Source organism: Pelecanus crispus, chromosome 2 (genome assembly GCF_030463565.1).
Source record: "Pelecanus crispus isolate bPelCri1 chromosome 2, bPelCri1.pri, whole genome shotgun sequence".
Lineage (NCBI taxonomy): Eukaryota > Metazoa > Chordata > Aves > Pelecaniformes > Pelecanidae > Pelecanus > Pelecanus crispus.
In genome coordinates, this window is record NC_134644.1 from 26,915,989 (window position 1) to 26,943,946 (window position 27,958).

At 40.6% G+C, this 27,958-nt stretch overlaps 2 protein-coding genes across 3 annotated transcripts; both read right to left on the minus strand.

The window, feature by feature from the left end:
• Positions 1-15: 15 nt before the first annotated feature.
• Positions 16-7,597, minus strand: CLXN (calaxin). The gene is made up of 6 exons (XM_075704875.1): positions 7,510-7,597; positions 6,954-7,109; positions 5,352-5,456; positions 3,616-3,767; positions 1,327-1,431; positions 16-149 (listed from the first exon to the last, which is right to left on the minus strand). Exons 1-6 carry the CDS (start codon positions 7,565-7,567, stop codon positions 99-101), a joined length of 627 nt encoding a protein of 208 aa, XP_075560990.1. The 5' UTR covers positions 7,568-7,597; the 3' UTR covers positions 16-98.
• Positions 7,598-8,130: 533 nt separating this feature from the next.
• FAM133B (family with sequence similarity 133 member B) lies at positions 8,131-24,474 on the minus strand. Of its 2 annotated transcripts, XM_075705979.1 has the most exons (11): positions 24,422-24,474; positions 20,397-20,494; positions 19,618-19,696; positions 17,265-17,336; positions 17,059-17,091; positions 16,578-16,646; positions 15,880-15,975; positions 14,610-14,657; positions 12,728-12,823; positions 11,890-11,931; positions 8,131-10,312 (listed from the first exon to the last, which is right to left on the minus strand). In XM_075705979.1, exons 1-11 carry the CDS (start codon positions 24,443-24,445, stop codon positions 10,226-10,228), a joined length of 744 nt encoding a protein of 247 aa, XP_075562094.1. In that variant the 5' UTR covers positions 24,446-24,474; the 3' UTR covers positions 8,131-10,225. The 2 variants fall into 2 exon arrangements, with proteins under 2 accessions (XP_075562094.1, XP_075562095.1); XM_075705980.1 differs by lacking the exon at positions 11,890-11,931.
• Between the last annotated feature and the right edge of the window lie 3,484 nt (positions 24,475-27,958).

Consider the following 27,958-nt stretch of genomic DNA (forward strand, 5'->3'; position numbering starts at 1 on the left):
TAGTAACAGGTTCAAGTTACTTCTATGTCTACTATTTTTACTATACCATGAAGAACGGTGAAGAAAAAAACCCTCTTACACCAGTATTCCACTTGGAGTTACAGTTTACGAGTTTCCTGGAAAGTTTTCTGTTCAAATGCCATACTGCTCTGTTTTAAAAAAAAAAAAAAAAAAAGTTCAGTTAACTAAAGGATTTAAATTGAATTGGAAAAGATGCTAAACTGAAATGTGTAAGCAGTGACAGTCTTTATGCTTTGGCTACCTCTTGCTTTTTAGCTTTGAAAAGGTAAATTCCATAGCATTGATGAAGTCATCACTGAGAGACCAGTCAGAACATTCAAAGTTATAACTGAAGGGGAAATACCACTGCTCAGCAGGGGTAAAGTGTGACCGAGGAATGATCTGGCTTGGAGGGCAAAAAGGCCTAGCTGTGGAACAAGTTAAACTAGCTGGAAGCAGGAATGCCAGAGACTGACGGAGACCGAGATGACTTAATGTAAAGGAGTGAAATTTCCCTTGGTGAGGAGAAGAAATAGCCACAGCTTTGTGGTGTAACTGTCCTGGAGTGGGAGAGCTCAGGGGACACCTTTGGGCAGCAGAACTGTTGCTGGGGAGATGAACCCAACGCTGGGCTAAGGTGCCCCATGCTGATGCTCACAGGATTGGTGCTGGACAAGCATGTGTAAGGAATTGGCTCGTGCCACATCTTCACAGACTCCTTGTAGAACCGCTTATGGCAGTAGGACTGTCAGGTACATTGTTCATTACATTTTTTTTAAAATGTATTTAAGTACAAATGAGTGTTTCATTTGTGTCAAGGGGTACAATTAAAATTCCCCAGCATAATGCCACTTGGAAATCTAGTAAATTCTAATAAAAAGGGGTTTTTTTTTTTTCAGAAAGTTACCAGCCTCTCCCAAAAGAGGCTAGAAGTGAGGTGATGGCAGTGTTGCCAGTGGCACTGAAGAAAGAAACATAAAAGTTGTATTCCTGGAGAGCTTTTGGACAAACAATTCAAGAGAACAGTCTCATTTTCTTAGTCTGAGAGGGTGCTCATTAAGGATCATTCATTATATTGCTGCCCCAGGACAGACAAACATTGTGTTCTCATATTCTCTGGTACCAGTGTTTGACTGTATAAGGAAACATCAGTGCTGTGAAAGGTAGCTATGGACTCAGCACATGCGTATCTCGCAACTGAAGCATTTATCAGTTGACTTCAGCAGGCCCCATGTAATGACAGTTAATACCATAATACATACATCTCCTTAACAATAGTACAGAAAGTATTTGCACATTTTTTTTTTAAACTCAAGGTTGAGGTACCTTCATGTCTGGCAAACATGGTCCAAAGGCTTCTAAGAGAAGATTTTCATCTCTGACTGCTTTTTCAAAGTCCGTAAAAGAAAGCTTGCCGTCACGATCATAGTCCTACAAAAGGAAGGGAACTCTTCAGCAAAGGATGATCACTTGTAGTAACTGTCTTTTAACAGACATTTTATTCACATGGATTCTATTTTTAGTTTAAGCGTACACAAAAATAATTTCCTTCGGGCCATCAGTCTCTGCTCAGACAAGACCTGTATCATTTGCCTCTACCTAAGGCATAAAAGGTGGAGCAAGCTCAACTGTCTTGTATGACTTTGTTAACAGAATTCTAAACAAGGCAAAACTTTAACATGGGAAGAGGCTGAGCTGAGAATTGCATGGACAAATCTCAAGCATGGTTGCACTGAGATAAATTAAAAGTAGGAGACTTCAAAGAGAAAATGTTAGGATACATTCTGTATATGTATTTAAAGCATGAGTGTACCTACACCCTATTTGTGAGGCTGGAAATACTTTACCCTAGTGGTTTCTCTAGTAGGCATACTTCTGCCCCGTCTTTTTCACCTACAGCACCCAGAAGCATATGGTGGAGTATGCTGATGCCAGCCCACTTCTTTTGTACTGCAGAATCTCACCATAGCAGAATATTCCTCGGGGGGGGGGGGGGGGGGGGGCGGGGGGAAGCATCCTTGTGTTCTTATTACTTCTGCAATTTGAAAACTTCCTGTTTCTACTGATGTGGCAGCTTAAAACACCAACAAACATTACGGTGAGCATAAGTACTTCTTTAAACCATATAAGATAAAGGCTTTAAGTGAAGGTTCATGGGTGGATAGGGCCAAATCAAAATTTTTGAAGATCAAGCACCATCATAGCTGGTGAATGTGCAGGGAGCACAGGTTCTAATGGCCAGAAAAGCAAAGGCAAGGAGCTATGTAGGCAGAGAGATTCCTGAACAGCAAAACCTGCCACTGCATGCTTAGAAGAAACAGAAGTGGTTGGGTACCCTCTACCTTTTACACTCCTCAGCAAAAGGGAGAGCAGCGCATGAGCACGTTCATTACAAATGCTTTGAAGTACAAAACCAGTTACCATGGGACTGGATGTACGCTTAGTCACAATGCAGATGTACCTACAGGCGATTGCTCAAAGAGTAGTTTTTTTCTTCTTTGAGTGACAGACTCCACAAATGCACTTTTTGGGTATCTAATAATTAGTTGTTTAGTTATTTGAGATGGGCAGCAATATCCCACTCAGACAACTGCCCAGGAGCCAAATCAGATCTGGACATTCTTCAAACACATATCAGAGCTTTATTAAGTTCTCACGGGAAAGCTGAAACAGGATTATGTACATGATGAGTTCATAATACATTCTTACATATATGAAGATTCATTATGTCAAGAGCATAGGCCTTGTGCTTGGACTAGCATAGCCCACTTATCAACTGCCCAGAACATGAGGGTGTTAATTTTGGATGCAACCTGCAGGAAAGCTGAGCATGTAGGTGTTCCAAAGATAAACAAATTGCTGAGTCATAGTTTGCTTTTGGTGTGAGAGGAGACTCAGCACTGTCAAGAATCAAGGGTAAGATGGACCTTTCAGCTGAGGTTCTGCAAAAGGGGTGGGTTTGAGAAATAGAAAAGACAGGGTTAAAGAAAAGGAGTTGGCATTCAAGATCTGTTTTTAAGTGAGATTTTCGACCACCACCATAGGAGGGGAGGTTATATTTCTTGATTTGATGAACATGTTGAAACACATTCCCTGGCTCATTTGGATATCCTAGATAAATTACGGTATGACAAGTTTGACATGAATAATCTTGAGGTTACTATTCTAATGGAATATATAAATTGGATAAAGACATTTCATGATCAATTGATAAAATACAAATGTACTTAATAATACAGCTACTGCAGCTGCCTAACATTGGAATAAATGCAGCTCACGCTTTTGAATTTTCCATTTTTGACTGGGCTTTTCTTTTGACTGGGCATGCACGTGTGTATGCACACATACACATGCTAATTTATAAATAAAATTTCAATACACTCACATAATAAATTAACAGTTTCATGTGAGGATACTGGATTGGGACTCATTAGATCTGGATTATATTTCTGGCTTTCTTTAGGAGACCTGTTTATCTCAAGGACATAACTAACTCTTGTGGCTCAGAATCCCACTGTGAATCACACAGTATTTTGTTACCTCATAGGAATGTTCTAAGGTTCAGTTAATGAACGCTTGAAAGACACTCAAGTATCACAATGAGTAAGTACTTGCCATCTTCTTCAGTGCTATGTCTACCAAGTCCTTAATTCCCTCATCAGGATCTTCTTCTGATGGTTGTTTGAGAAGGCTGTTTTTCAGCATTTGAAACATTTCCTCTCTTGAAATGTATCCATCACCATTCAGGTCGTAAACCTCAAAACAGTCTTTTTGAAAGACAAATCAATTTAAAGTTTATACAAGCTGTATCACACACCATTAAAGCTGCCTGTTACCTATAGACAGAAAATCTGAATTGTATGTTGTACGGCATATCCACTGAGCCACGTTTACCATATATAACATTTATATACGAAATACACGTATCACATTTTGATACTAGTCAATTATTGCCTATTTACCCTTCATAGTCAAAATCTATTTCTCATCAAATAATTAATCTTCAGTTCACAGAAACCACAGTAACTTACAGATCGTAACTTCTGTAAAATTGTCAGTTTAGAATATAAATAAGGTTCTGGCTTAGAAGCCCAATTTCCCATGGCAGGGTCCAGCTGTCTATATCAGAAGGGCTTTGTACCTACAAAACACATCCTAGTTATTTCAGAAGCTGAGTTAGAAAAGTAAAGGTAAGAGAAGAATGAGCTGTATCAGCATGGAAAAGACAACTGAAGTATCCCTTAAAGCAAAGAGAAAATCTCTGTGACAGAGTATATTAGGTATGAGTATCTGCCTAATTTATTTTCTAATTGTTTCTACCTCCCTGGAATCAGAAATCTAGGACCATAATAAACTTTTCTCTCCTTCACAAAACTTATTTAAACAAACAAACCAACCAACCTCTTTCAGTTTTGGAACACAAGAGGTTTTTTTCTGCCAAAGACTAAGCCTACCGTGAAAAATTGTGCTGGCATACATTTATGACAGACAACATTGTATACCACTACACACCAGTATATTCTATAGCGCTTACAGCAGGGCTGCATATTTTACTGCTTGTGGTAGTACTGACGGACTGACCTACATCCCAGGCCACCTTCCAGTGCAATGCTTTATGATGAATTTATACAAGACATTAAGGATGGCTGATGCTGCAAACTGGGAACTATGGAAACAACATGCTGTCACTCCCCTTTCTCTATTATACTTTCCACCCACCTTATCCTCCCCTTTATTCCCCCCCCCCCCCCCCCCCCCCTTCTTAAAATTCTGGAGTTCTTGCTATTTTTTCTCTCCTATCTTTCTCCATCATTACTGCGGAGGTTCTCATGACCATCTTACAGACAGACTCGTTTTTTCCATCTATGCTTCCAGGCTGAAGAACTGGTAGAACTAATGCAAACGCTGCTGTGTCTGCAAATGCTGCTGTGTCCCCATTGTGCCAGTAAATGAATGTTGGCACATGTCTTGGTTGGTTTGAGACTGTGTTATTCAGCCAAAATCACACTTGAGCTACATCTGCTTCTTTCTAATTTTGTGTGTGAATACAAAAACATATATTCTGTCAAAAAACCTGTATACCATAGAACAAGCTTCAGTTCAAAAGCTAGTGTTTGTCAGCAAAAAAATAAGGTGGCAGCTGTGATAACAGCAGTTTACACAGAATAATCTCCATCTCACAGAAGCCATTCAGTATTCAGTTTCATTGCATTAAACTACACAGAAGAAAACTCTTTGATTACCAAATACTTTATAAGAGTAACTACTAAATTATAACAAAAGCAATGGGTAATTTAATAGTCATAAATTCCATGACTGCTACTAAATAGTAGCATGCAGATAAACCTTACATTTAATCCTTTCTTCCAGTGTCCCCCGAAGAAATACCGATAAGCCTTCCACCCATTCCACCACACTGATGCAGCTATCGTTGTCTCTATCAAAAGTGCGGAACACTGAAAAGTGTATTAGATGCATTTTAAATTTATATAATAGGGAAACACAAATATTTTCTTAAATTTAATGAAAATATAAAAACACATTTTTCTAAAGATGTTTCTCTGCTTTCATCAAGGTATGATTACCCTTCTTGAATTTTTCTAAGCTGTAACAACAAAGGGGATTTCATCCCTCAGTCTACTGATCTTCCACTCCAGCATCCTGCTGGGATAAGATGTTTTGTTTCACCTGTTGCTTTCCTGACTTAAACAACTACAGAAGTCTGCTTCCATGCAGACATAAACCAAATAAACCAATATCCCTTACACTAAGGCACATTTGCATGTAGAAAAGGATTTTAATTACTAGGTTTTGTCTCAGAAAATCTTGGAGAAAGTAATCCTAGAAACAATACATAAATATTTTAAATATGCAAAGAAAAATAACCTTCTCTTCTCTTTCATATACCAAGATCTTTTTTCTTCTCCCTTCCCTGAAATAAGAAACTTTCACTCTTGCACCTTCACTATTCATACAGCCTGTAATATAGTACTTCAAATCCAAGATATAATTCAAAGCATCAACTAACATCTATTACTAATTCGTATTTTAGAATGTGAATTAGTAAGTTGGCTACAGGAACACCTCTACATGCAGAGCCAAGCATTTTGGAACTGGAAAACAATAGCTTTGCTTTTGCAACTGAAACCAGCCCCCTTGTATGTAAGCATTAAAATAACTTTGAAGAACGTGTCCATGTAAGGCATTCTGCAAGACACACTTGATTTCTTGCATAAAAGAGCATTTAAATACCCCTCCTGCTAGAGAATGGGAGAAAGTTGAACTAAGAGGTGGCTCTTGGTGGCCTGAGACTGAAAAGAATGGCAGGCTCATGCCTCCTCTAGACACCTGTACATCAGAGATCATTCGTGCGACTTTCACAGTAACTGCAAATGTGGCTCTCGTTAACCTGTGAAATCACCGTATTTTCAAGGGGTTATTTCGCTCATTACTCTCATCTCCTTGTATTGTCTGCCTCGTCCCTTCAGTGCTATTCACAGCACCTCTATTCCAGAAGTTACCCACTCTAACAGAATGCCTTTCTGGGACCTCCAAGCCTGAGACAGAGCCGTCCACCAGCAGCAGTGACTGCAGCTCCCGGTGGAACAACCGGAGAAAGAGGAAAGTGACACCGTGCTGCCCTCTCCTGTCACGATACTACAGTGACTGGGACAGAGACAGTGACCGGGATAGAGACAGCCACAGGACAGCACTACCAGTGCCCCTCTGACTGGTCGCCCTCGTACAAGGGCGGGAGCTATCCTGTACTAAGGGAAAACTATTCTGCATAAAGGTAAAAAAAAAAAGATACCCTTTAATCAGCAGCTCCTGAACGTAACTTTTCCCTTGCTGTCCTTATAGGGATGAGATGGCACTATTTTGTCTAGGTGTGCTCCTCGGGTCAACAAGGTAAAACTAAAATCTTACACCTTTCCTAGTCCCATCGGTCTCACCTCTGTCCATGATCATGTCGTCTGTCATGCCAAACGCGCCGTGCAGAGTGTCCCTGAACATGTTACGGTCAAAGCCGGCCACAGCGAAGCGGTTGCTGGACTTGGCCATCAGCGTGTCGAAGAGCTTGATCAGACATTCCACTTCGCTTTTATTAACTGCCCAGTCAAAGCACAAGCGAACGTATTTTAGAACCTAACTTGGTAAAAATACACCGCAGGCTCAGGGAAGCTACAGGGCCCGGGCACCTCAGGTGTCAAGTTAAAGCGACTGCCCCGCACCCCTCCGCCCCGTACCTGCTGTTCCTAAGGGGGCGGCGGGAAGTGCCCCCCTCGAGGGGGGGGGGGTGGTGAATAGGGCCACAGAATGAGCAGAGGGGGCAACGGGAGCAGCGAAGGCCCCACGGGCGGCGGCGGAGGCAGGGCTGGCGCAGCCCACCGCCCCGCTGAGGCGGCCGGGCCGGGGGCGAGGGCCGTGTGCCGGGCCGGGGGCCCTGCCGCCCCCGGGCTCGCCCACTGACGGTGCCGGGCGGCCGGGCCCCCGGGCTTGCTCACTCACAGTGCTTGGCGGAGCGGCCCAGCGAGTCCACCAGCTCCTGCAGCCTCTTCCTGCTCATGGCGGCGGCCTCGCCGCTCCCCTGGCAACGCGGGCGGTGTTGGGGGGGGGGGGGCGGCGGCCGCCAGACGGTGCCGCCTGTGAGGCTGGCAGGTCACCCATAGATCTGTCTGTCTATATAGACATGACGAGGAGAAACTTTTATCATACACTGAAAAATAGCAGTTGTATAGAAGAAAATAACTGAATGTCAAACTTCTAGAAAGGTTTCTGGAAAGAGTTAAAAATTAAATACTATGTACAATACTGTTTGTTCATCTGCTGTCAGAAGACAGAAGTCTATTAAAATACTTTTATTCCCGCATTGCTCATTTTCTACTTTGTCCCACTGCTCAAACGTGGAACATGGTGCCACATGAAACCCACGTCACCTTCTCCAAAGGGGGACAGCCGAAGGGTTGCGACCAGACTTCACTCTTCCTTCAGGAAAAAAAAAGAGGATGCAAGAGGAGTCGCAGTGTATTTGTTAATGTCTTGGAAACAGAAACATTTCACTGTCAGTATTAAATCGCCTTTGTTGTGAACTGGCAAAGCCCATAAGCCCCGTGGGGCAGCTACACCACTTCCAAAGCATGACAGCAGCACTTGAAGCACGCAGCTGACCAGAACAAACAGTTCTCTTCAGACAATTAAAATGACATACCGGTTTATGTATTTGGAAGACTGGGGCTCTCATTTCCATTTTTATTTCTTTCTGTTGCAGGCAGTTGTGTAAAAGTCAAAGAAGGTATCACACAGGACAGAGCATTTATGCTATGGTTCATTACAAGTTCTTTTCCCAAAACTGCAACACCACAACTTCAAAAGAAAACCACCCCAACAAAACCAAACCCAAACCAAACCCCTACTGTCACTGCATCTTGCCTTTATTTCAACCTCACTGATCAAATAGTGTCTAGAATTGGTAACATCAAACCCAACAGTATAAAATACTTGATCAAAATATTCTTACTATGGTTTAGAGGGACACTGCTGTAACTCAATGGTGGTATTTTCCCAAGAACTTAACTTGAAGTCAATTTCTCTTGTAGAACGACAATACGAAATATTCTTTCTCCCCCAGTTTTTAGTTCTTTTTTTGCAGACTAATAATCAAGGTCTTAACGGTCTTGAAATTCTTGGCAGTACAATATTTGAAACATCAATATGCAACAGAGGTAAGTTCTAAGTTAGCACCTGTGCAATGAAAAAAGGGGTGGATGAAGAGTACAATCTACAGTTGACCCTCAGGATGGACGGGCGGCTTTTAAAGGCTAACAGGAGGCCCAGCAATGCGTACTTCAATGGAAAATATGAGAAGCTCATGTAAAAAACTGAAATTGAATGGTTGCTTGTGTTTTCTTGCGTGCACATTTAATTTATAAAAGCCTTTTTTCAATTTCTAAAGCAACTAATTTAAAGTAAAACAGCTTTATGATTTAGGTCAACATTCTGTAGCCCTCAAGTACAAAAATATAAATACAAACTGTTTAAACAGTATCTTTAATGAGATTCTGGCAGTAGTTTTTTTTTTTTTATCTAACAAGACACATCACGTAACAGGTCTGCCACTGAACTTGCTTAAGAGTAAAACCAGCTTCAATATGAAGCTGTTAAGGTATCAAAACCCTGCTTTTTACATGCTAAATATTTTCAGCAAGTGTGCACTTAAACACAGCAATGAACTTAGCTATAAGAATAACTAAATACATGAAACTCTGCATGTGGAACATAATTCATAGAACTGGTTACAACAAATGATTACCTGCATTTCATTAATTTAAAAATGGTACAAATCATGCAAAACAATTCTAGAGATAATGCAAAGAAAGCTACCAGTGTTTGCAAGAAGTGTTCAACTAAACCAAAATTACATTAAATGAAATATGCATATTTACTAGCAAAGATCTATCGCTATTTCAAAGAAGCAGAGGTAAAATCTTCAGGTTTTGAATGTCAGTTATACTGCAAAATGTCATTGCTCTTGCTTAATGCAGAAGCACATGCTTAGAAGCCCAGAACTGCTTATTCAGAAAAAGTCTGCTGACAATAGTTCTGGCTTCCCTAGAATCAGAGATGCTGCATGGATAGCAGAGATTTGCAAGAATCAAAGGCAAAGGCACCCTATTCAGTTAGCCAAAATGGTAGCATTCCCTTTCTCATAAGCATGAAGACGGTAATGGGGCAGATGATCAACATTTCTACAAAGGCAGCATTTTAAATGTTATCATTAATTTCCCATTTTGTAAATGCCATTAGCAGACACCAGCTTCTAATAGTTTATGTATAATAACGCTGCAGGATGAACTTGGGATTTTATTTGTCCTGATTTACAAATAAAGACTATTACTAATGCTTTAAAAGACTATTTTTACTATCTAAAAAGTTTAACTCTTATTTTCCAATAATTTACACCTCAGCTGGACTACCATCTCATATTGTTTCAAACATCTAACACTGCTTACTGGAATTTTATAAAAGTTGTACCTCATGTATTAAGCAGCAGGCAATAACAATGGTCTTTCCCAGCACAGCTGCATCTGGCTGGCTACTGAAAGATTAGGAATATTTCTAGAACACAGGAAAACTCATGCAGTTTGGTAGAGTTTGCTGTCATTTCACAGTTTAAGTTTCCTTTAGTCATTGCACTTCTGTTGATAGTCTTGGGTTTTTTAAAATATTATTCCGAATCTGAATTTGAACCAGCAATCTTCTTTTTCTTCTTTTTACCATGTTTCTTGTGCTTCTTTCTCTTTTTTGTTTTATCCTAAAAAAAAAAAAATAAATGGAAGTTACTGTATTATAAAATTGCCATCTATTAAATTCTGCTAACGCAAAATGAGAGCACGGAAAGGATATCTTTACAAAGACATTTCAAAAGAGATTTCTATAAAAGCCTATTGAGAAATCACAAAAAGAAAACCCGTATTTTAACCAGTAATTTGCACTATTATGCGCAGTCTTCCATTTATCTCCATCATGGTCTGGCTATTTCACACCTCTCATCACTGTCATTATTACATTTCCTAATCTTTTCAATGATTTTCAGTGCTTTACAGGTTTGTGAGAAAAGTAATAAGGAAGTGCTTTGACAAGCAATGACATCTTATACATGTGGGAATAACTAGGATGTTCACATATTTTAAAGTCAGTGCTTGTATTTACTGTGCAAAATTAAATAGTTCAACACCACTTACTAGAATCTCCAGCACTTGCACCGCATTTAAAATGTAACAATTATGATCTCAATTGTAAATATGAATACACTCAATCAACCCTACTGGATTCAGTCCTGAAGTTATTATCCTGATCACTGTAATACAGAAGCTGAGAGATACAATCTTGTCTTTTTGCAAGCAGAATTTCAACTGGAATTCCAAAATAGGTGTGGCATTACATAAAACAATCTTGGTAGAAAAGCTTTGTTTTACACATACTACTTACACACACAATTCTTCTAAGAAAAAAAACCACAATCAGTCACTAGAAATTTTATGGCAAACAGCTTATATGATTATGAAAAAACAAACAGGTTCCATAGAAAATGTGTATTGAGTATCACCAATACTCCTATGCTTGCATTTTTAGGTGACTAATGTAAGCTTTCCCTTCACCGTAACTCATCTACACAACTGAGATGTCTAATTAGGGACACTGTTGCTGACAGGGGAGATAGAAAGATACACAGACATCTCCAGTGGCCATTTTGGATCTCAAAATCACTATACTCCTAACTAAGGAGCCTCAGGTACACGTCATGAATCTGAGTTCTATATTAATCACCACTGAACCTTCCTCTCACTTTTACCAACAGAAACAAATCACCAAAATTGAGAAAAGCAACAGGTTGCTGACAGCTTTTTATGTGGTTGGGGGAAGAATTATATTAATGTAGATGTTGCAGCAATTATGTCCTAAGGCCCTTTTCTTGGTCTGGTAGAGGGGGCTTACCAAAGAAGAATTATACACAACACTAACAATGGAATAGCACTGATGGCCGTGTGGCAAACTGCTACCCTACTCAATGCTATACAGATCTTAGTAGTTCTAGTAGGTTGATACAGAGTAAAAGATATGCTACAGTAAGTGTTAAACTTCTATAAATCTCAAATCCTATGCATCTCTATAATGGCAAGTTATCTACAGTGACAAATTCTTCCTTTAATTCAACAACTGAAAAAACTGACTTCAGCAGGCAAACAGAGACATTGTTAATTTAGATTCATGTCACAGTAGACTTTTGCTATAAAACACTTGTATTACTGAAAAATGTGACATTGGAAATTAACCAAGTACAGAGTATTTGTATCCTCAAACTACAGTATGAATAAGAAGGATACTTGCTGTTTTCTCTTTTTCCTCGTTTTTCTTCTTTTTTGCTTGCACCTAAAAAAAATTACATCAAATATAACGGGAGAGCAGCTTTGGAAATGCTGTTTTAAATAAAATGTTGAGCTTTTGTTGCATGGAAATGAATGATGGCACAGCAGTGGCAGAACATACTGAATAACCAGTGTTTCTTCATGGGTGGCTATCTGTGTTGTATTCTAGAATATGCATTATCCTATAGACATCCGATTTGGGAAGACACTCTGCTTTTAATACACAGCAGAATAAGAAACAGCAGAGATATAAAGTTAAAATTACTAAGCTGATAATGTGGCAAAAATTCTTAATGAAAAAAACAGCAACACATTGGAACCTTCCCAGATTTTGTAATCCTACAGGAATACAAATCCTCAAGGTAGATATACACAAGGGTGAGAGTAAGATTATTATGTCCAACATTTTTTAATTCACTGGGAAATGGAGCCAAAAAATTTAGCCACCTTGAAATCTGCCAATCTATTCACAAATGTTGGAGAGAAATCCTGCGAAAGACACCCCACCCATCACTTAGCCTCATTTCATTGAGCTCTAAAATAGCCATAAAAAGTTGAAGATTTTCAAGAAAATGAATCCAAAATTACTTGTGATAGAAGCTGTACAAAACAATTCTTACTAAAAGTTTTTATTAAAGAGAAAAATACAAACAACTTCGAATGTGCTTCACTCTTAAATTCAAATGTAGAGAGCAGAATAGTTTCAACAATATATTAAATTAAGCTAGTTCGTTCATTCACTCATGCGAAACAGTAAGCTAAAAGCATTGTAACATCTGAAATTGCGGTTTCACACTGACCTCCTCTGTCTGATCTGATTCTGATAAGGATTCTGATGATAAAGGTCCATCACCACGATCGGCTTTCTTCCTTTTCCTATGGTGATTTTTGCCTTCCTACACAAAGTAATATGAGTAAAGTCAGGCCCTTCAAATTTGATAGAACTTCTGCTTAAAACTTAGATTGAATTATTTCTAAGTTGTGAAATATTTTTAAATGTTATTGACATTAAACTAATTACTCATCATCAACAAACTACCCTACCAACTGTTAAAATGCTTTTAGTGGAAATAATACTTTTCCGTATATTCCTTTCCCTTGTTACCAAGATACAGCAGCCTTCTAAAAGTGAGAGGAGTAATACTACAGTATAGTCTCTTATTTTAAATAGTAACACATGAAGAGGCAAGCATTTGAAAGTAAAATGTTTCACCACTTTTAAATACTACTGAGCAAATGAAGATGTCTCAATATGCGCATACAAACACTGCAGCTTCAGACTCTTGCTTTGTTGATGAAATTAAAAGACAAAGCTCCTCTGTATTTGTGTCCAACCAGGACAAGCTGTCCCTGCCAGCTGCACTTCAACACTTCACATATAATTCAGTATATTTACAGGACAGACTTTTTTTAGTTTTTAAATTTTCATGCTGCATGAGATTGCTCTGAGCTAATCCCCCTCACCCTCCTCGCTCTGGACCAGGCAAGGTGTTCCTAAGACCCAAGCTACTTTCATTCCATCTGTAAGGCCAGAAGCTGAAAAAAATCTTGCTAATCATCCTTCTGCAAGGTGGGATCACACATCTCAGCTGTGCTATTTAGCCTATTACAGGCATCTCAGTCCTTTCCCAAAAGTACTCATAAAAAGTACATGATAGAGCCCCTTTGAGAGACAGGGTGTGTTCAGATAGGGGAAGATCTCTACTCCCCAAATGCCCTTTGCTGTCGGAAGATGTGTGAAAGTAGCATTACACCTTAACCAAGAATAAGGGGCTATGGTAGACACTTGGTCTTTGAAGAGAAGCTACTCAAAGTTAAAACAAGTTGGTGGGAAATGCGAACTCTGCAAAATGGAAGTAGGAGCAAGGAAAAAAAAATCAACACATTTGCTTTATGCAACAGAGAATTTGTACATCAAAGTCAACAGTATTGACTGTAGTAGTAGAGGCCGATGTGATAAGAAAGATAACTGGAGAGAAAGACTAGGGTGGACTCTGAAAGTATTTTTAGTTTACATATAGTGTAGAAATAACCAAAATTTAAGTCGACAAGATTATTTGCATTAAACATAATGGAAGGAGGAAAGTCCTCAGATGTGTGTACAAAATGGTGAGGTGGTAGGAAGGAGAGAGGGTTTTCGTGCTCAGAGAAAAAGAATAAGGTAATTTTTCTTAAGCTAATACATTTTTCTCTGGAATTGTTCAGAGCTGTTCTAAGTACAATATCTATAATTATGACTACATTTAGATAAATATATCCTCTGCTTGATGTTCCTTAATTTACAGCAACAAGCCAGTATCCTACCAGGCATGCCACTGAAATATCATCACACATATTTTTAGCTCAATGTGACTGCTCAAGATAAAACCCAAAATACTAGAATGCAGCTAATGTACTACAGCAGATTAGGTACTTTCTTCATTTATGTTCCTACCAAAAACAGATCCAGCAGTTTCCACTAACAACAATTGCTAAAACAGGAGCTGAACCCAACTAAAAATCTGCCTCAAACTGTGGGTACTGAATACCTTCTGACTGTGTAGTTTTGGACAGAAAATTTCCATAGGTACAAACTGAGACATTCAATATTTGAATTAAAAAAAAAACAGGGGGGGAATAGAGGGCACTCCATTATGTATGTAAAATGCAGTTCTGATGTAAGTATTTCAAGAGTAAAAATACCTTCTCTTTTTCATAATCTTCCTTTGACCTTTTCTTTTTTGTGCTGTCCTAAACAGAAAGAAAAACATAAACCATAACAAAATTATTTCAGGAAAAAGGTAGGATTCCCAAAAGCAGTCTGACCCATTCTCTTTTTCTGTCTATCAAAGGTCATTCTTCAAAGTTCTTTCTACCTTGCAGTTCACAGTCATTTTGATGCAGCTGCTAATTTCCTGAACCAGCAGTGTGAAAAGGCCTGTATGGAATCAGGTAACAGCGTACTCTGTACACGTAGAAAGCCTCTGGAAAGTATACCAGATATCACTACTGTAACCACATATAACATGTCTAACATACAACAGTCTGGAGTCTTTATTCTCTATGCATGCCCATCTCTGCTGATCAGGCAGGGGTTAAGCAGGTATTTCCATGCAGTTTTCTGCCCTCCAATTTGAGCAGTAAGGGTATCTCTGTGTCCCTTTATGGAGCAAAGGTTTTCAAACTCCCATTAGCACAAATTCATAGGTGTATGCAAACAGTGATTCATCGCAATTTATACCACAGTGAATTAGGTATTCCAGTGAAAGCCTGTGATAAAGTCTACACAGAGTCTTAACAACTTGCTGTATTATTAATATTTAGGCAAGAAGTACAGTTACTATCCACTGTAACACAGGAAAATGCTAACATAACAGAACCAATTGCCTCATACATCTTCTCCACCTTTTTGTTCATCCAGTAAACCTGTGTTATGTCCATTGCTCTACTTTCAGAAAAGGAAAAAGACACCCTCAATTTAATATGCGTTTGGGCAAGGCTCAGTTCTCCAAGAGGAAAATACTCAGTCCACATGTATTTAGAAATACAATATTCTGGCCACTGATATCCTGCAGTATCTGTATTTTCACAGATGGTGTTCAATTAAATAGCATATTCACAAGAATTTCACAGAACATTCTTTTTTTTTAAGTTTTAATGTAGTATTAAAACTAAACATTTGAGCAGCACAAAAGCTGCATATGTCTGAATTCAGAAAAATAGCTAAAAATTGCTGGAATAAAGCACGTTGATCTTCTAAAGATCAAATTATTTCTGCCAGGCGTTGTGGCCAGTGGAGGTAGATTCCTGATTGCATCTGGAAGATACAAGTGCATTTCAGCTACAGTAAGAATGCATGGCTTTACATTTGGAAGATAAAAACCCCATACTGATATGCTAAAGTCAGAAATGTTTATGTCTTTATAACATAGATCAAGAAAACTTGCCAAGGGTAACACATGTGCATATTTACCTTGCTATCTGACTCAGATTCAGAAGTTGAGCTTGCTGAAGATTTCCGTGAGGAGCGGTATTTCTTTTTCCTTCTTTTCTTCCCTTGCTTTTTATCCTATCCACAAATATTGTAGGAAAAAAGAAAAACACAACCCTGAATTTATTCTCACAAAAATTAAAGACTTACATTAAATGTAAAGAATAGGGAACACCAAATTCCTACATGTTATCACGTTCTCTTGAGGAATAAAGTACACTACAATTGATTCTTTTAGCGGAGGACCTTCATAACTCTTCTGCATTGAAAAAATGTAAAGTGGTGAAAAATCCAGGTTCTCTAGATTCTGTTTATTATTTAGATGTGTGCTGTAGAACCTGATTATCTGTAACAAAAGATTTTTGCTAAAAAGTAACAATAGTATGTTTGCATTTTTACTATTAGATGGGAGATTCTATTGAAAAAGCATACAATTCAATGTTGAAACAGAAAGGGATCCAGTTTACAAGCCAGCCACCCAAAATTTACAGTGTTCATAAAAAATTCTTGAACAGATATACATCTAAAATTCACTTTATTATATGTACCAAATACATAAAAAATGAAACAGTTTTATGCAAACCAAGCCCTGAAACAATATTCTAAAATGTATTACCAAAATCTGTGTTAAATAAGCCTCATGAACAAAACATGTTAGGTTCTAGTAAGTTAGTTCTTACCTCATCTTCTGAGTCAGATGAACTGCTGGAAGAATCAGAGCTTGATGAAGAAGAGGAAGATGAAGACAACTTGACCAAACACAACAAAAAGTGAAGCTTGTGAGATGCAGCATTTTGTCTGGCAAACAGTCAAAAGTCCATCCAAACACTCTCTTTGAAATGTCTTCATTTGCAAAGTATTATCAATGGCATTTTACTTCCAAGAAGCTGGTCTTACATAGATTTTCTTACATAAAATGTTAAAAAGTAACTTCTAACATTTTTCATTTAATAATATCTATTTAATGCTCTTTTCCCCCCTTTAAGCAGAAGTAACATTTTCCTTGCACAGAATGTACACCACCCCTCTCAAATAAAAACCAGTTAATTTAACAGCTAATTTCAAAATTACAGCTATACTCTCTTTTTACAAGAAAACTTAAATGACAAATAGGAACAACCCCAAAGCAAAAAAGCTCAGAAAACTGAAAATTTTGCTCACCCTATTCGATTTCTTCTTTTCCTTTTTCTTTTTCTTAAAAATAGAATAAAACAAATGTTACTTGGCCATCATGTTCTTTTGTCATGCATTTAGGTTTATGGACATTGATGCTGGCTTTTAAAATATATTTGTGACATTCTGTATTGGCAGCATTGATGATAAATCCAGTTTGGAATACAGACTGTATGAAACTGAAAGTAAGTTACCTCTTTCTTTTTGGAGGAACTCTCGTTTCCTAGTAATTTCTCCCTGTGTTTTTCCAGTTCTTTCCTCCAATTCTGAAAACAAAACCAAACAGAAACAGTGACATGAGTGTCATTACCACACAGCTTTTTTTAAGAGACCTTTTTCAAAACCCTGTCCTCTACTGGACATTATAGTTTTCACAAAATCCACAGAAAATAAACAACATATAATGTTAACCAAGGCTCTAATGTATTTGATTTTACAGAATATTAATATTCATTGAAATACCATGTTAGTTCACATCTTAATGTTCAAGTTATCTGGATTTAAGAGATTGTCATTTACCCTGAAGGTCATCGATTATGGTATTTTTGCTTTTGTATCACAGTGTTCTTGCTAGAGCATTTTAGAAAGCCAGGGCACCCTGCCAGAAAAACTGCTATTTTCTCTTAGTTTTAAAATACCTGAGGCAAAATTTCAAGACAAATTCTCCTGGCCCTTTTTCAATGTATGGGTATCTCTAGTGTCTGTTCTGGGCCATGTCTGTGTCAATAATGATTAGAATATTAAATTTTTATACACATCTTCATAGAAACCCTCTTATTTTTGTTAGGCCAAGCACACTGCATAGATAGAAGTCTCCTCTCATTCCTCCTTTTCAATCCTTCACAAGGCCTCTAGCTCTACCTAAAATCCAGCCCCCTTCAAGAGCTCTGAAACATCCAACCCACTCCCATCAGACTGAAAAGCTGCTAGCTTCCATCTGCACTATTCCTCCTTCCTGTGTCAGCCACATCATGTGCTCCCTTCTTTATTACTATTATTATGATCCCTCCCTTTCCTCACAGTGAGGCTATATTGGTATTGTATTGGCAAAACAATAATCCACACATTGTGCTGATGGGACAGAAATGTAAGGAATTAAGTAAGATTATACCTGTGCAATGCAATATGATACACAGATCCCCAAGTCAGCATACTGTGAATTAGCTGAAAAATGCTGCTGAGAGACACGGCAGATTAGCCAGGATACAGTACTGTGCGTAATGTGTTTCCATGGTCCAAGGCAGCATCTACACAGTATTGCAGTGGGTTGTATACTTTGATATACCAGCTACTCAGAGCTACCTGAGGGGTCTCTAACAACAGCCTGTGCTTCATTAGGCAGGTGTTCTCTTTAAATTATTTTAAGACTGTGCTAGTGTTATGTTTTAAACCAAAAAGCACGACATCTGTCAGTAATGTAGGAGAGAGAGCACCTCATTCACAGACTTAACAGTCTTTTCAACCGTTCAGAGATTTGCTCTTAGGAGCTTTAGGAAGAACTCCTGGCCATTTCACGATTCCCTGCATCCCTTCCTACCCTTCTGCCGTACTGAAAGGCTGTTATCTTCTATCCATGCCAGTTTCAATTATTTCACAATAAAGCAAAGATAAAAGCAGGAAACGAATGCGATAAAACACTAAACCAAACTTACCAAGCTAAAACTCACAGAGTGCAGAAAACCCGATGCTCTCAGAATAGCCCCCCATGACCCTCCAAATGCTGCTATAACTTCTTAGGCAAAAAGGTATAGCAAGAGCAGAGGTACTATGCTCTTTCAGTAACAGAGGAGGAGCATAATCTACTTCAACCTGAAACTTGCGCACTATGAAGACGACTACTGCTTGAAGCTTATGCCAAGATACCAGAACCCATGAAAGAACAGTTAAATTCATTGTATACTAATTTATTCCTATGTATACAAATACGTGCAATTTTCTTAGACTGTGCAGATCTCCAGTAGGTACCAAACACAAGCATCAGAACAGCTGCATTTATAGTAGGGAACCAGCATGGAAAGTAAACAGCTTAGGATGAGAGAGAAAGAAGTGCTTTACAGTCCTATCTGTATATTGAAGGCCATTCTTTGTGCCTTCTGTATCAATATTACATGTACATTCCTTGCCAAAGACGTCTGTTTCCAGCAATACACCTCTTTCCAATATATTTGGATTGTGTGACCTTAAACAAGTGAAGATTAGCACAACAGACGTTAGTTCATCATACTGGAAAATGCACGAGTTTAATTTAATATAAACACATACATCTGTGTAACTATATTTACATTTATGAAAAGTTCAAGTTTTATTCAGCAGTAATTTTCAAAACTTTTTAATATAGTGTTTCCCTGAACTGAGAGTAGCTCTTCATTTCTTCAGTGGTTAAGGGGTAACCTTAACACCTGATACAAATGAAAGAAAACATTTACTCATTAAAAGCTTGAGTGAAGTGAAGTATTATGGGTACGTGGTGCTGCTAACAATAATGGAGGAAAAGTAGCATGTAAGATAAGAAGAATTGAGTATTAACATACTAATAACTTTACCAACCTCGTTCATCTTTTCTTCAAACTCAGCCAAAGCCCTAGATCCTTTCTTTTTCTTTTCTAGTTGCTCTTTCACTTCTTCCCTACATGAAAAGGATGATAGATCACAATTACTTTATTTTCACAATTAAAAATCCTTTCTTCAGTGTCTAACTTTTTGTAGGTTGTTTGAAGTTTAGCTTTGGCTGAACTTCCAACAGAAAGAAGAATGAAAGTATCTTAGATGTTATGCATATGGTAACCTAACCCTAATAACTTAAGTACAATAGCTAAAATCCCTCTGAAAGATCTGAAGCTAACTTTGCAATTAGGTAAGTTGTTCTCTAATGTCTTATGAGAGGTTGCAAAATGGACTGAATATAAAATAAGTTGTTGATAATATCTCAAAGTGATGATTTCGTTGGGGAGGGTAAACCGTGTTCTAAGAATATACCAGCAAAATGTTCTTCTAGAGATTACCTTGTTTAAAGATTAAATATATTTGCAGGCTTTAGGTATTAGGATTTGTGAAAGAGGTAAAATGACCAACATTTTCCTCTTCTGAAAAACACGTTGCCAAAATGTTTAAAGACAAATGAGAAATACACATTTCAAAATGGAATACTATTGTTTTTAAAAGAGGAGACTGAATGCATATTTAGAAAAGAACACCTTGGCCAGAGACAAGGAATCTTTCAAAATGTATTAATGTGTCTGGGGTGCGGGGAGATAGGTAACTATGTCATCTTAGTAAGAGAGAACAAATCTTTTTACTCAGAAGGGCAGACAAGTATTGCCACTTACCATGTTGGTCTTGGCCTGTTCAAGTAGTCTTGTATTGTTGGTCCCGAATTTTGGGCAGGACCTCGTGCTCTGGCCATAGCTATGGGATTCATATAAGCCTAGAATATGAAACAACAAAAAGAAATATAAAATTCGTCAGTTGTGCTATGATACCAAAATTTGTCCTTTTTGTTCTTCACAGAATCTTCTTCTCACTCACTGAAAAATAATTCTGACTTGTTTCTAAAAAGTAAAATATTTAACTAAATCAAGTTGATTTGGTCTGGCAGAAAGACTCAGGTTAAGTGCTTTCCGTTTGAGTTATACTGTGGCAGAAGGAACTCATCCACAAAGAGACCATGTTCATTACAATAATTCCCCTCCCTGAGCAATGACTTTGCAAACCGAGTACAGTATCACGATTGCTGAAATATTCTTCCTTGGGACACGGAAAATGTAATTAGATTTCAGCTCTTGCTCTCTGGGACAACTGATCTTATGCCTTTAAAGTTCTGCTCAAAATTGATGATAAATCAAAATTAATTCAACAAATTCTGCATAAAGTTTCTTGCTGTAGCACCAAAACAAGAAAATGGTGATGCTCTGCTACAATTATGCATGTATGAAAATTCTGTGACTTAGGGCTATTTTAAGGACCAAAAAAAATACAAAACCCCCAAACCCCCAACATTATGAGGTATTCCATCTTTCAAACCCATGCATCCTCTTCATATTCACTCTAAAAATGTAACAGGTTATAAAAGATGAATTTAAAACTTAGAATCCATAATCCACCTCAGCAATTAATTGAAAAACTCTAATCTAGCAAACAATTCTTCTTCTTTTTTTTTATGCCAGTAATATTTTTCTCATAAGAAAGGGAGGTACACGTACCCCCTTACCTCATGGGCTTTTATCACTGCATCATCCCAACACATCACAATTTACTTTTGCAAAACATAACACACACTGTTCTTACTGTCCACAGTTTGGAGGTGAGGAAAAAAAAAAATCAGTCAAAAGAATTACTAGCTTTGGTTGCCCAATTTGAGATTTTTTTTTAAGAGTACAACATTTTATAGATTTAAAGTAAAGATTCGACCATATGTGTAGCTTGTACATGTCCTGCTTTTTGTCAGGCCATAAAGTAAGCATTCAGAAACCACCATGCACAGTAAGCGGCCCTTTGTGAAAGCTGTCAAAAGCAGCAGCTGCTGCCCCCCCTTCTGCTCCCACCACTGCAGAAACAGCGGCCACAGACAACGCTGGGTTTCTAGACTGGACTGCAAGCAGGCTGGTGGCCTTCAGCTCTTGGGGCTATGTGTAGTCTTGGAAGAGGGACTCCAGGCTCTGCCTGGGAAGGGGCAGCAGGCCAGAGGGAAGCACTCCCCACACTGAATTTGGCTCATGGTCCATCAGGTGGACCACACTAAAGCGATACGAGGATTCTTTCCAGAGGACCGTTTTTTGACTCAAGTTGACTTTGCAACTCTAAGGGTGATATTTGCTGCCATTTCTTGGGGTTTTGCTCTGTTGCTTTAATTCACACAAAAAGGCGAACTAACATGAGCAAGTAACTAGATTAATCTCAGCTTGGCACTTTCTTTTGTAGCCAGGTGGATGTATGCGCTCAAGTAGTTATAGCACTTAAAGATACGTATTCACATTATTAACTCTAGCATTTTATCATATTACAAATCTACAAATGAGCAAAAATTTTGCATTTGAATTCAGCTTCGAGTGGAAAAGGAGCTCCTTTAGCAATGCAGGAAAGCAGTATTTGCACACTGTTTTCATTAAACAAAGGTAATTTCAATGTACTAGAACCACTAGAGAAGACAACAGAAATGTAATTCATGACTTGGCTTACTCCAGGGAGCAAAGTGAGTCAACTCTTTTTGGTTAGCATTCAAGAATTTATATCTGAAAACTCTAGCTTCTTACATAACTATTATTCCTAAAACCAAGGTTTCTTGCTGCTCTTAAATAAAAATTAGCTACTTCCTTAGCTGATCTAACCTGAAATGAATACCGCATTGCCCCCCAGCAGAACTGTCTCTCTACCTTCAGAACAGGCTACAACTGTCAAACGTTAGTCTTCTACTTCCTCAAACTGACCCCAGATAACTAGCTAGGAAGCTTCCTCCATTCAGTGGCTTGCTTTAACTTCCCCACAGCACGCACGTAATGACTGAATACTGCTCTATATTCCATGATTAGGAAATTTATGTCTTAAAACATGTTCTTATAATTTCAGACAGGTTTGTTTATGAAGAATTACTTCGCCAATAAACATTTCTTAGAAGTATTTACACTACTTTGCCAAACTGCATGTCACTGGCCAGAGAGAGCACTGAAACACTCTCAATAAAGGAAGTGCTTGTCTGCACATTCATTTTCTTCTTTTGGCAGTTTGCTCAAGCAGTTATTAAAAGGTATTTGTTGTATAGTTTTCATGCTCATGAAAAGCATAAGGCACCTTCAGTCAGCTAGGGCTCTCTGGGCAGGCAATACAAACTGTTACTGCCTTGGAAGTATCCTGCGGATGCGAAAACACCAAATTTAGTTTTCATCTCCAAACAGTCAGAATGATGATGTATTTAAGAAGGGACATGGGAAAGAAGTAACAGGTAGAAAGCTCTACAATCACAGAAGAAGGGCAAAGGGTCCTATATTATAACTTGTCTGTACTAGCAGCCATCATGGCATCATGAACCTTCTATAGAAATATAAAGATTTGCTGGCATTGGTAGGTGCATCCCAGCTGTCCTATTAAAAGAAAATTAAGACTAAATAGACACCCAAATACACCCAAAAACATTACAAGAGGGCAATACATTTCAAGCGTAGGCTGGGTCTTGCAGTCTAACACTGCGAACTCTTTTTCAGTAGACCCCATTATTTTCATGCCTCAATAAAGTAATCAAAGGCACTTAGCTATCCATTTGTATAACGTATATGTCCATTATATCTATGACATATTATGCCACCAAGGTGAGCAAAGCTGTTTCCCTGAATGGATCCCAGTATGAACTCATAGCACATACTAGAAAGAGACAAAGAAAGGGGGAAAAAATAGAAGTATTATGACTCGGTTTTAATCATAAAACTCATTAATTGTAAATTTACGATGCCTAAATGAAACATGAGCGTAAGGTGAATGGTTAACTGGTAGAAAAAAGTTTAAAGAAAAATACAAGGAGGGACAAACGTGGTAAGAGTATAGAATTAGGCTCTGCGAGCAGATGTGTAGAAGCGCATTTTTGGCCTTCTGACCGCTGGCTCCCGAGGCTAGCAGGGTGCTGTCTAGGGCTAAATTTCAAATCGCTCAGGTACGGCTGAAGGCCAAGTTTAAGGAAATACGGCTTAGCGACGAACTGAGCTACTTCAGCAAATGCTGCAACTCCCACTGGGAACATTTTTATCTTTGTAAGGACCAGGCCAGCATGTTAATCGTCTCCACTCAGCAGATCACAAAGCAGGCGTGGGTCCCGACCGCCGCCGGAGTTGACACGGCGATCAGGGGTTCGGCCAGGGAGCCGCGGGCACTTCCCTGCCCACGCTGCGGGACCCCCACACCCCACGCGGGACCGCCTGCAGCCCAGGCCCCGCTCCCCTCGGCGCCCGCCCCGGCCGGGCGGCTCCGCGGGGCACGGCCCGCCTTTGTTGTCTGGCGGCACGGGGCGCCGAGGTCGGCCGGCCCCCCAGCCCCGACGCCGCCTCACCGGCCAGCCCTCGAGTGCCTCCCGCCCGCCGCGGCGCAGGCCCGGCGCCACGGGGGCCCTCTCCTCCCTCGCCGCGGCGCGGCGGCCCCCTCCCACCCGCCCCCGGCGGCCCGAGCACGGCCGCGGGCCGGACAGGCCCGCCTAGGCCGCCGCAGCGGCGCGGCCGCCCGGGCTGAGGCAGCGCCCAGCTCCCCGCAGCTTCCCCACCGGCGCCCGCCCGAAGGTGCCGCCGCCGCGGCTGCGGAGGATCCCAGCGACGTCCGCCGCGCCGGCCTGGCCCCCCCGCCGCTGCCTCCCCGCCGGGCTGCCCGCGTTACTCACCACCCGGTTGTCCCGCTTCCCCATGGTGCCGCCGAGACCCTGCGCCGCCGCCCGCCGTCGCCTCGGCCCGGCCCAGGGCCCTTTCCCTGCGCCCGGGAAGCCGCGCCGCAGGCGCCCCGGCCCCGCTCGGCCCCGAGCAGCCGCCGAGCTGCGGGGAGCGGCGATGGCGGCGGCCACGCAGCGCCGCCTGCCGGGGCCGCCGCGCCACCAGGGCCGGAGCGGCCCCTCGCCGCCGGCGGGTGGCGGCCGTTAGCGCCCCGCCTCGGCTGCGCCGCGCCGCCGGCCCTGGGCGGGGGGGTGGCGGGCGGCGGCGGACGGGGCGGTCGGAAGGGCGGGAAGGCGTGGTGAAAGCGGCGGAGCCCTAACGCAGGGGCTCGGCGGGGGGGTGGCGATGGCGGGGAGCCGGCGGCGGCCGCCCCGGGAGGGCCAGCGTCGTCGCGACGGCGGCGGTGAGGGGCCATGGCGCGGCAGGCGGGCGGCCGTCAGCGGCAGCGCCCCGGCCTGCCGGCGGCAGGATAAGGCTGGGCCGGCCGCCTGAGGGGCAGCGGAGGGGAGGGCGCGTCGGGGTGCGCTGGTGTCCGGGGCGCAGGGCCCGGCGCGCCCGCCTGGAGCCGGCATCCCGGGAGCGGACGGAATGCCGGGATGAGGGGATTTCCTCCCCTTGGTCCGTCAGGGGCCGGTTACAGGCGGAACTGCGGGGTTTCCTTGACCTTTTCGGTAGCTGCGTATACTAAAGTACTACGAAATAGAAGCCTGTCCCGGCATAGAATTCAGTGAAATCGGTCTCGGTTTGAAAAAAAAAAAGTGCATATTCATCACTCGTTAGCTGTCTGCACTGCAGAATAAAGAACTTGGTAATGTTGACCCGGTCAATATTGCATTAGGTTGATGCAAATGCTAAAAGAAGCCTGGGAACTACCAGGATCTACTGTCTCAGAATTTCAGGCGTCCTTTTCTTAAATTGTGACCATTAAAAATTGCTCCACGTTAGTTTTTAGCTTTGTAAAAATGAAGAAAAGTAATTGCATATTAATACTTTAATATTAATATAATAGCAAATCAATATTAATATACTTTATAATATACAATATACTTAATACAATAATAATTATAAAATAATATTAAGAATATACTTTAATAATATAGTAAATATATTTAACAAATTAAAAATAATGTAATAAATAACAAATATTGATAATAACATACTTTAATGCAAAGCACAAATGAGTCTTGCTTCTGGAATAGCATTGCTGTGTTCATCGTGTTTAGCAACAGCTGGAAAAATTGGTGAGTCCACGGGAATTTGTGATACCAAGCTATCAGTAAAAACAAGAGCAGGCTGTGAGGAACTAGAAGAAAACTAAGGTGACTACACCAGAATTGCAAGTAAAATTTTCTCACTTGCAAATAAAATTTACTGTTGAAGACTGCAGGACAGTACATAAGGGATAACTAATTTCTCAGAAAATAGTTGGTATGTTCTAAACCAAGGATGGCTCCTTTGGAAACACATCAAGCCCAAGTTCTCACTGAGCTGCCTGTGATGCTGGAGAAGTACATTGAAGACGGAAGAAACAAACCGCAATGAAGTCTATACAAAATAAGATCATGAGCATTACTACTGTATTACGATGCCCCTTCTGTGAAGCGTGGCGATGTCCTCACCCAGAACACGTTTTCGGATTTGGGCCCTTTTGGAGTACACCCATGTGATCTAGTTTAGGTGACTAACGCCACCGCGCTGCACCCGTGCAGGCTGTCCCCAGCGCTGCTGCAGCACGAGGGTGGCCCCCCGGGTGTGGGAGCACGGCTGTCTGTCCGTCCCTGCCGCTGACACGGTGGCAGGACTGCAGGGCTCCATGGGTTTCAGCTCAGCTGCGGCAGTGTAGGCAATACCTAGGCTGTGTCAAGTCTGCCAGGACAGCATTGCTTTTCAGAAATGTTCTGCCCACGTTGGAACCAGGAGAGTTTATTCATCCAATGCTCTACGCCGTGAGGCTCTGGTGGCTTTGAGCTGGTGTCTGGTGCCTGGAAATACGAAGACTTGCCATTGTAGGACGCCGGGGGTGAGGCGTCCCTCCCTCCCTGCGCAGGCGGCGGGGAGGGGGTAGTCCTCCACGAGGCACGGCGGAGTATTTTAATTAGACTCCCATTAGCTTTTCTTCCCTGGCTGCGAAGGAGGCTTGGGAGTCCAGCCAGACAATTCAGCCAGCTAAAGCAGATGTCTAAAAATGGATGAAAATACTTAGAGAAAGGACTTCTGTGTGACAGGAGACTGAAAGGATGACCTTGTTTATTGAAGGGCGAAAAAAAAGCAACACAACTGCTGGGTGTAAAATGAGGAATGATACAGACACTGTATGTCTTGCTTTCCATGTATCAGTAAGTGGCAGGCAAATGATAGACAAAGACAATGCATTTAAATCTTTTAAAATTAACATTTGTTTCTATGGTGCTAATAAGCATGTGACATCTAGTGTCATTAGATAATTTTGAGGTGAAGAGGATGAGAACATTTATGTGAATAATGAGGAGAGCAGCATTTGTGCTTATTTCCACAAGGTCCTTAGTATTTTTGCTTAATGGATTTTGGTTTTAATTTTCTCTTCTGCAACTGGGTTTTATGAAGTTCATGCAGGGGGTAAGTCACCTTCTAACAGGTGAGGGCTAGGAAGAAAATTCCCATACAAAGAATTTGTTCCATAATTGTCCACAGACTGTTAGATTTACTTCTGTGGTATCTTGCCCTGAGCGCTATCAGAGATGAAACACCACATAGTATCCAGCTTTGTATGGTAGCTCATACTTAATCTGTTAAATACTGCCACGATTTTTTCCTTTTTTCACAATGCATTAGCAATGGCTAATATGGGTGTCCACGACACGGACTGTTCTGCTCAGCCGCAGGCCTCACCACAGTTGATTTTGTGTCTCTCCCTGGCTGGGCTGCTGCTCGTCATCTTAGAATGTGCTTAAAGACTAATTTGGAATGTCACATAATGTAAAGGTAGCTGCTGTTTTTATTTAATGCTGCATCACATCTGCAGTGTATATGTTTGGTAAAGGACTTTCATGGGTCCTTATATTTTCTAGGGGCAGTACAAAGTTTTGGGTTTTAAGTTATAAAACCCTTTGTGGCTTTGGGGTCTGGGTAGCTTTGCAGTCATTTCTGTCTAGAGCTTTCATCCAGAAGCTAAAATCTGTTTGCATGCTTGAGCTAATAGTTTTTAGATTCCTACGTCTGGTGGCTCATTGGAGGCCTTGTTTGTAGAAACTACTTGTATCCTGCTCTAAAGAGCACGTAATGATCTTTACAATAAGCTGAAGCTTTATGTGAGTTGTTTTGATGAGGATTTCTTGGTTGGTTAGGAGTGAAGACAGAAAATATACATCTGGTTTTAGAGTTTGATGTTGTGTCATTTTGTGTTTGAGTCAAAACACGCACTTTTACCATTTCTATATGCCAAGAAATGTTACTAGTCATATTTATAGCCAATCGAGCAAAACCAGTCAATCGATAAAGTGTGCTCAGATTCT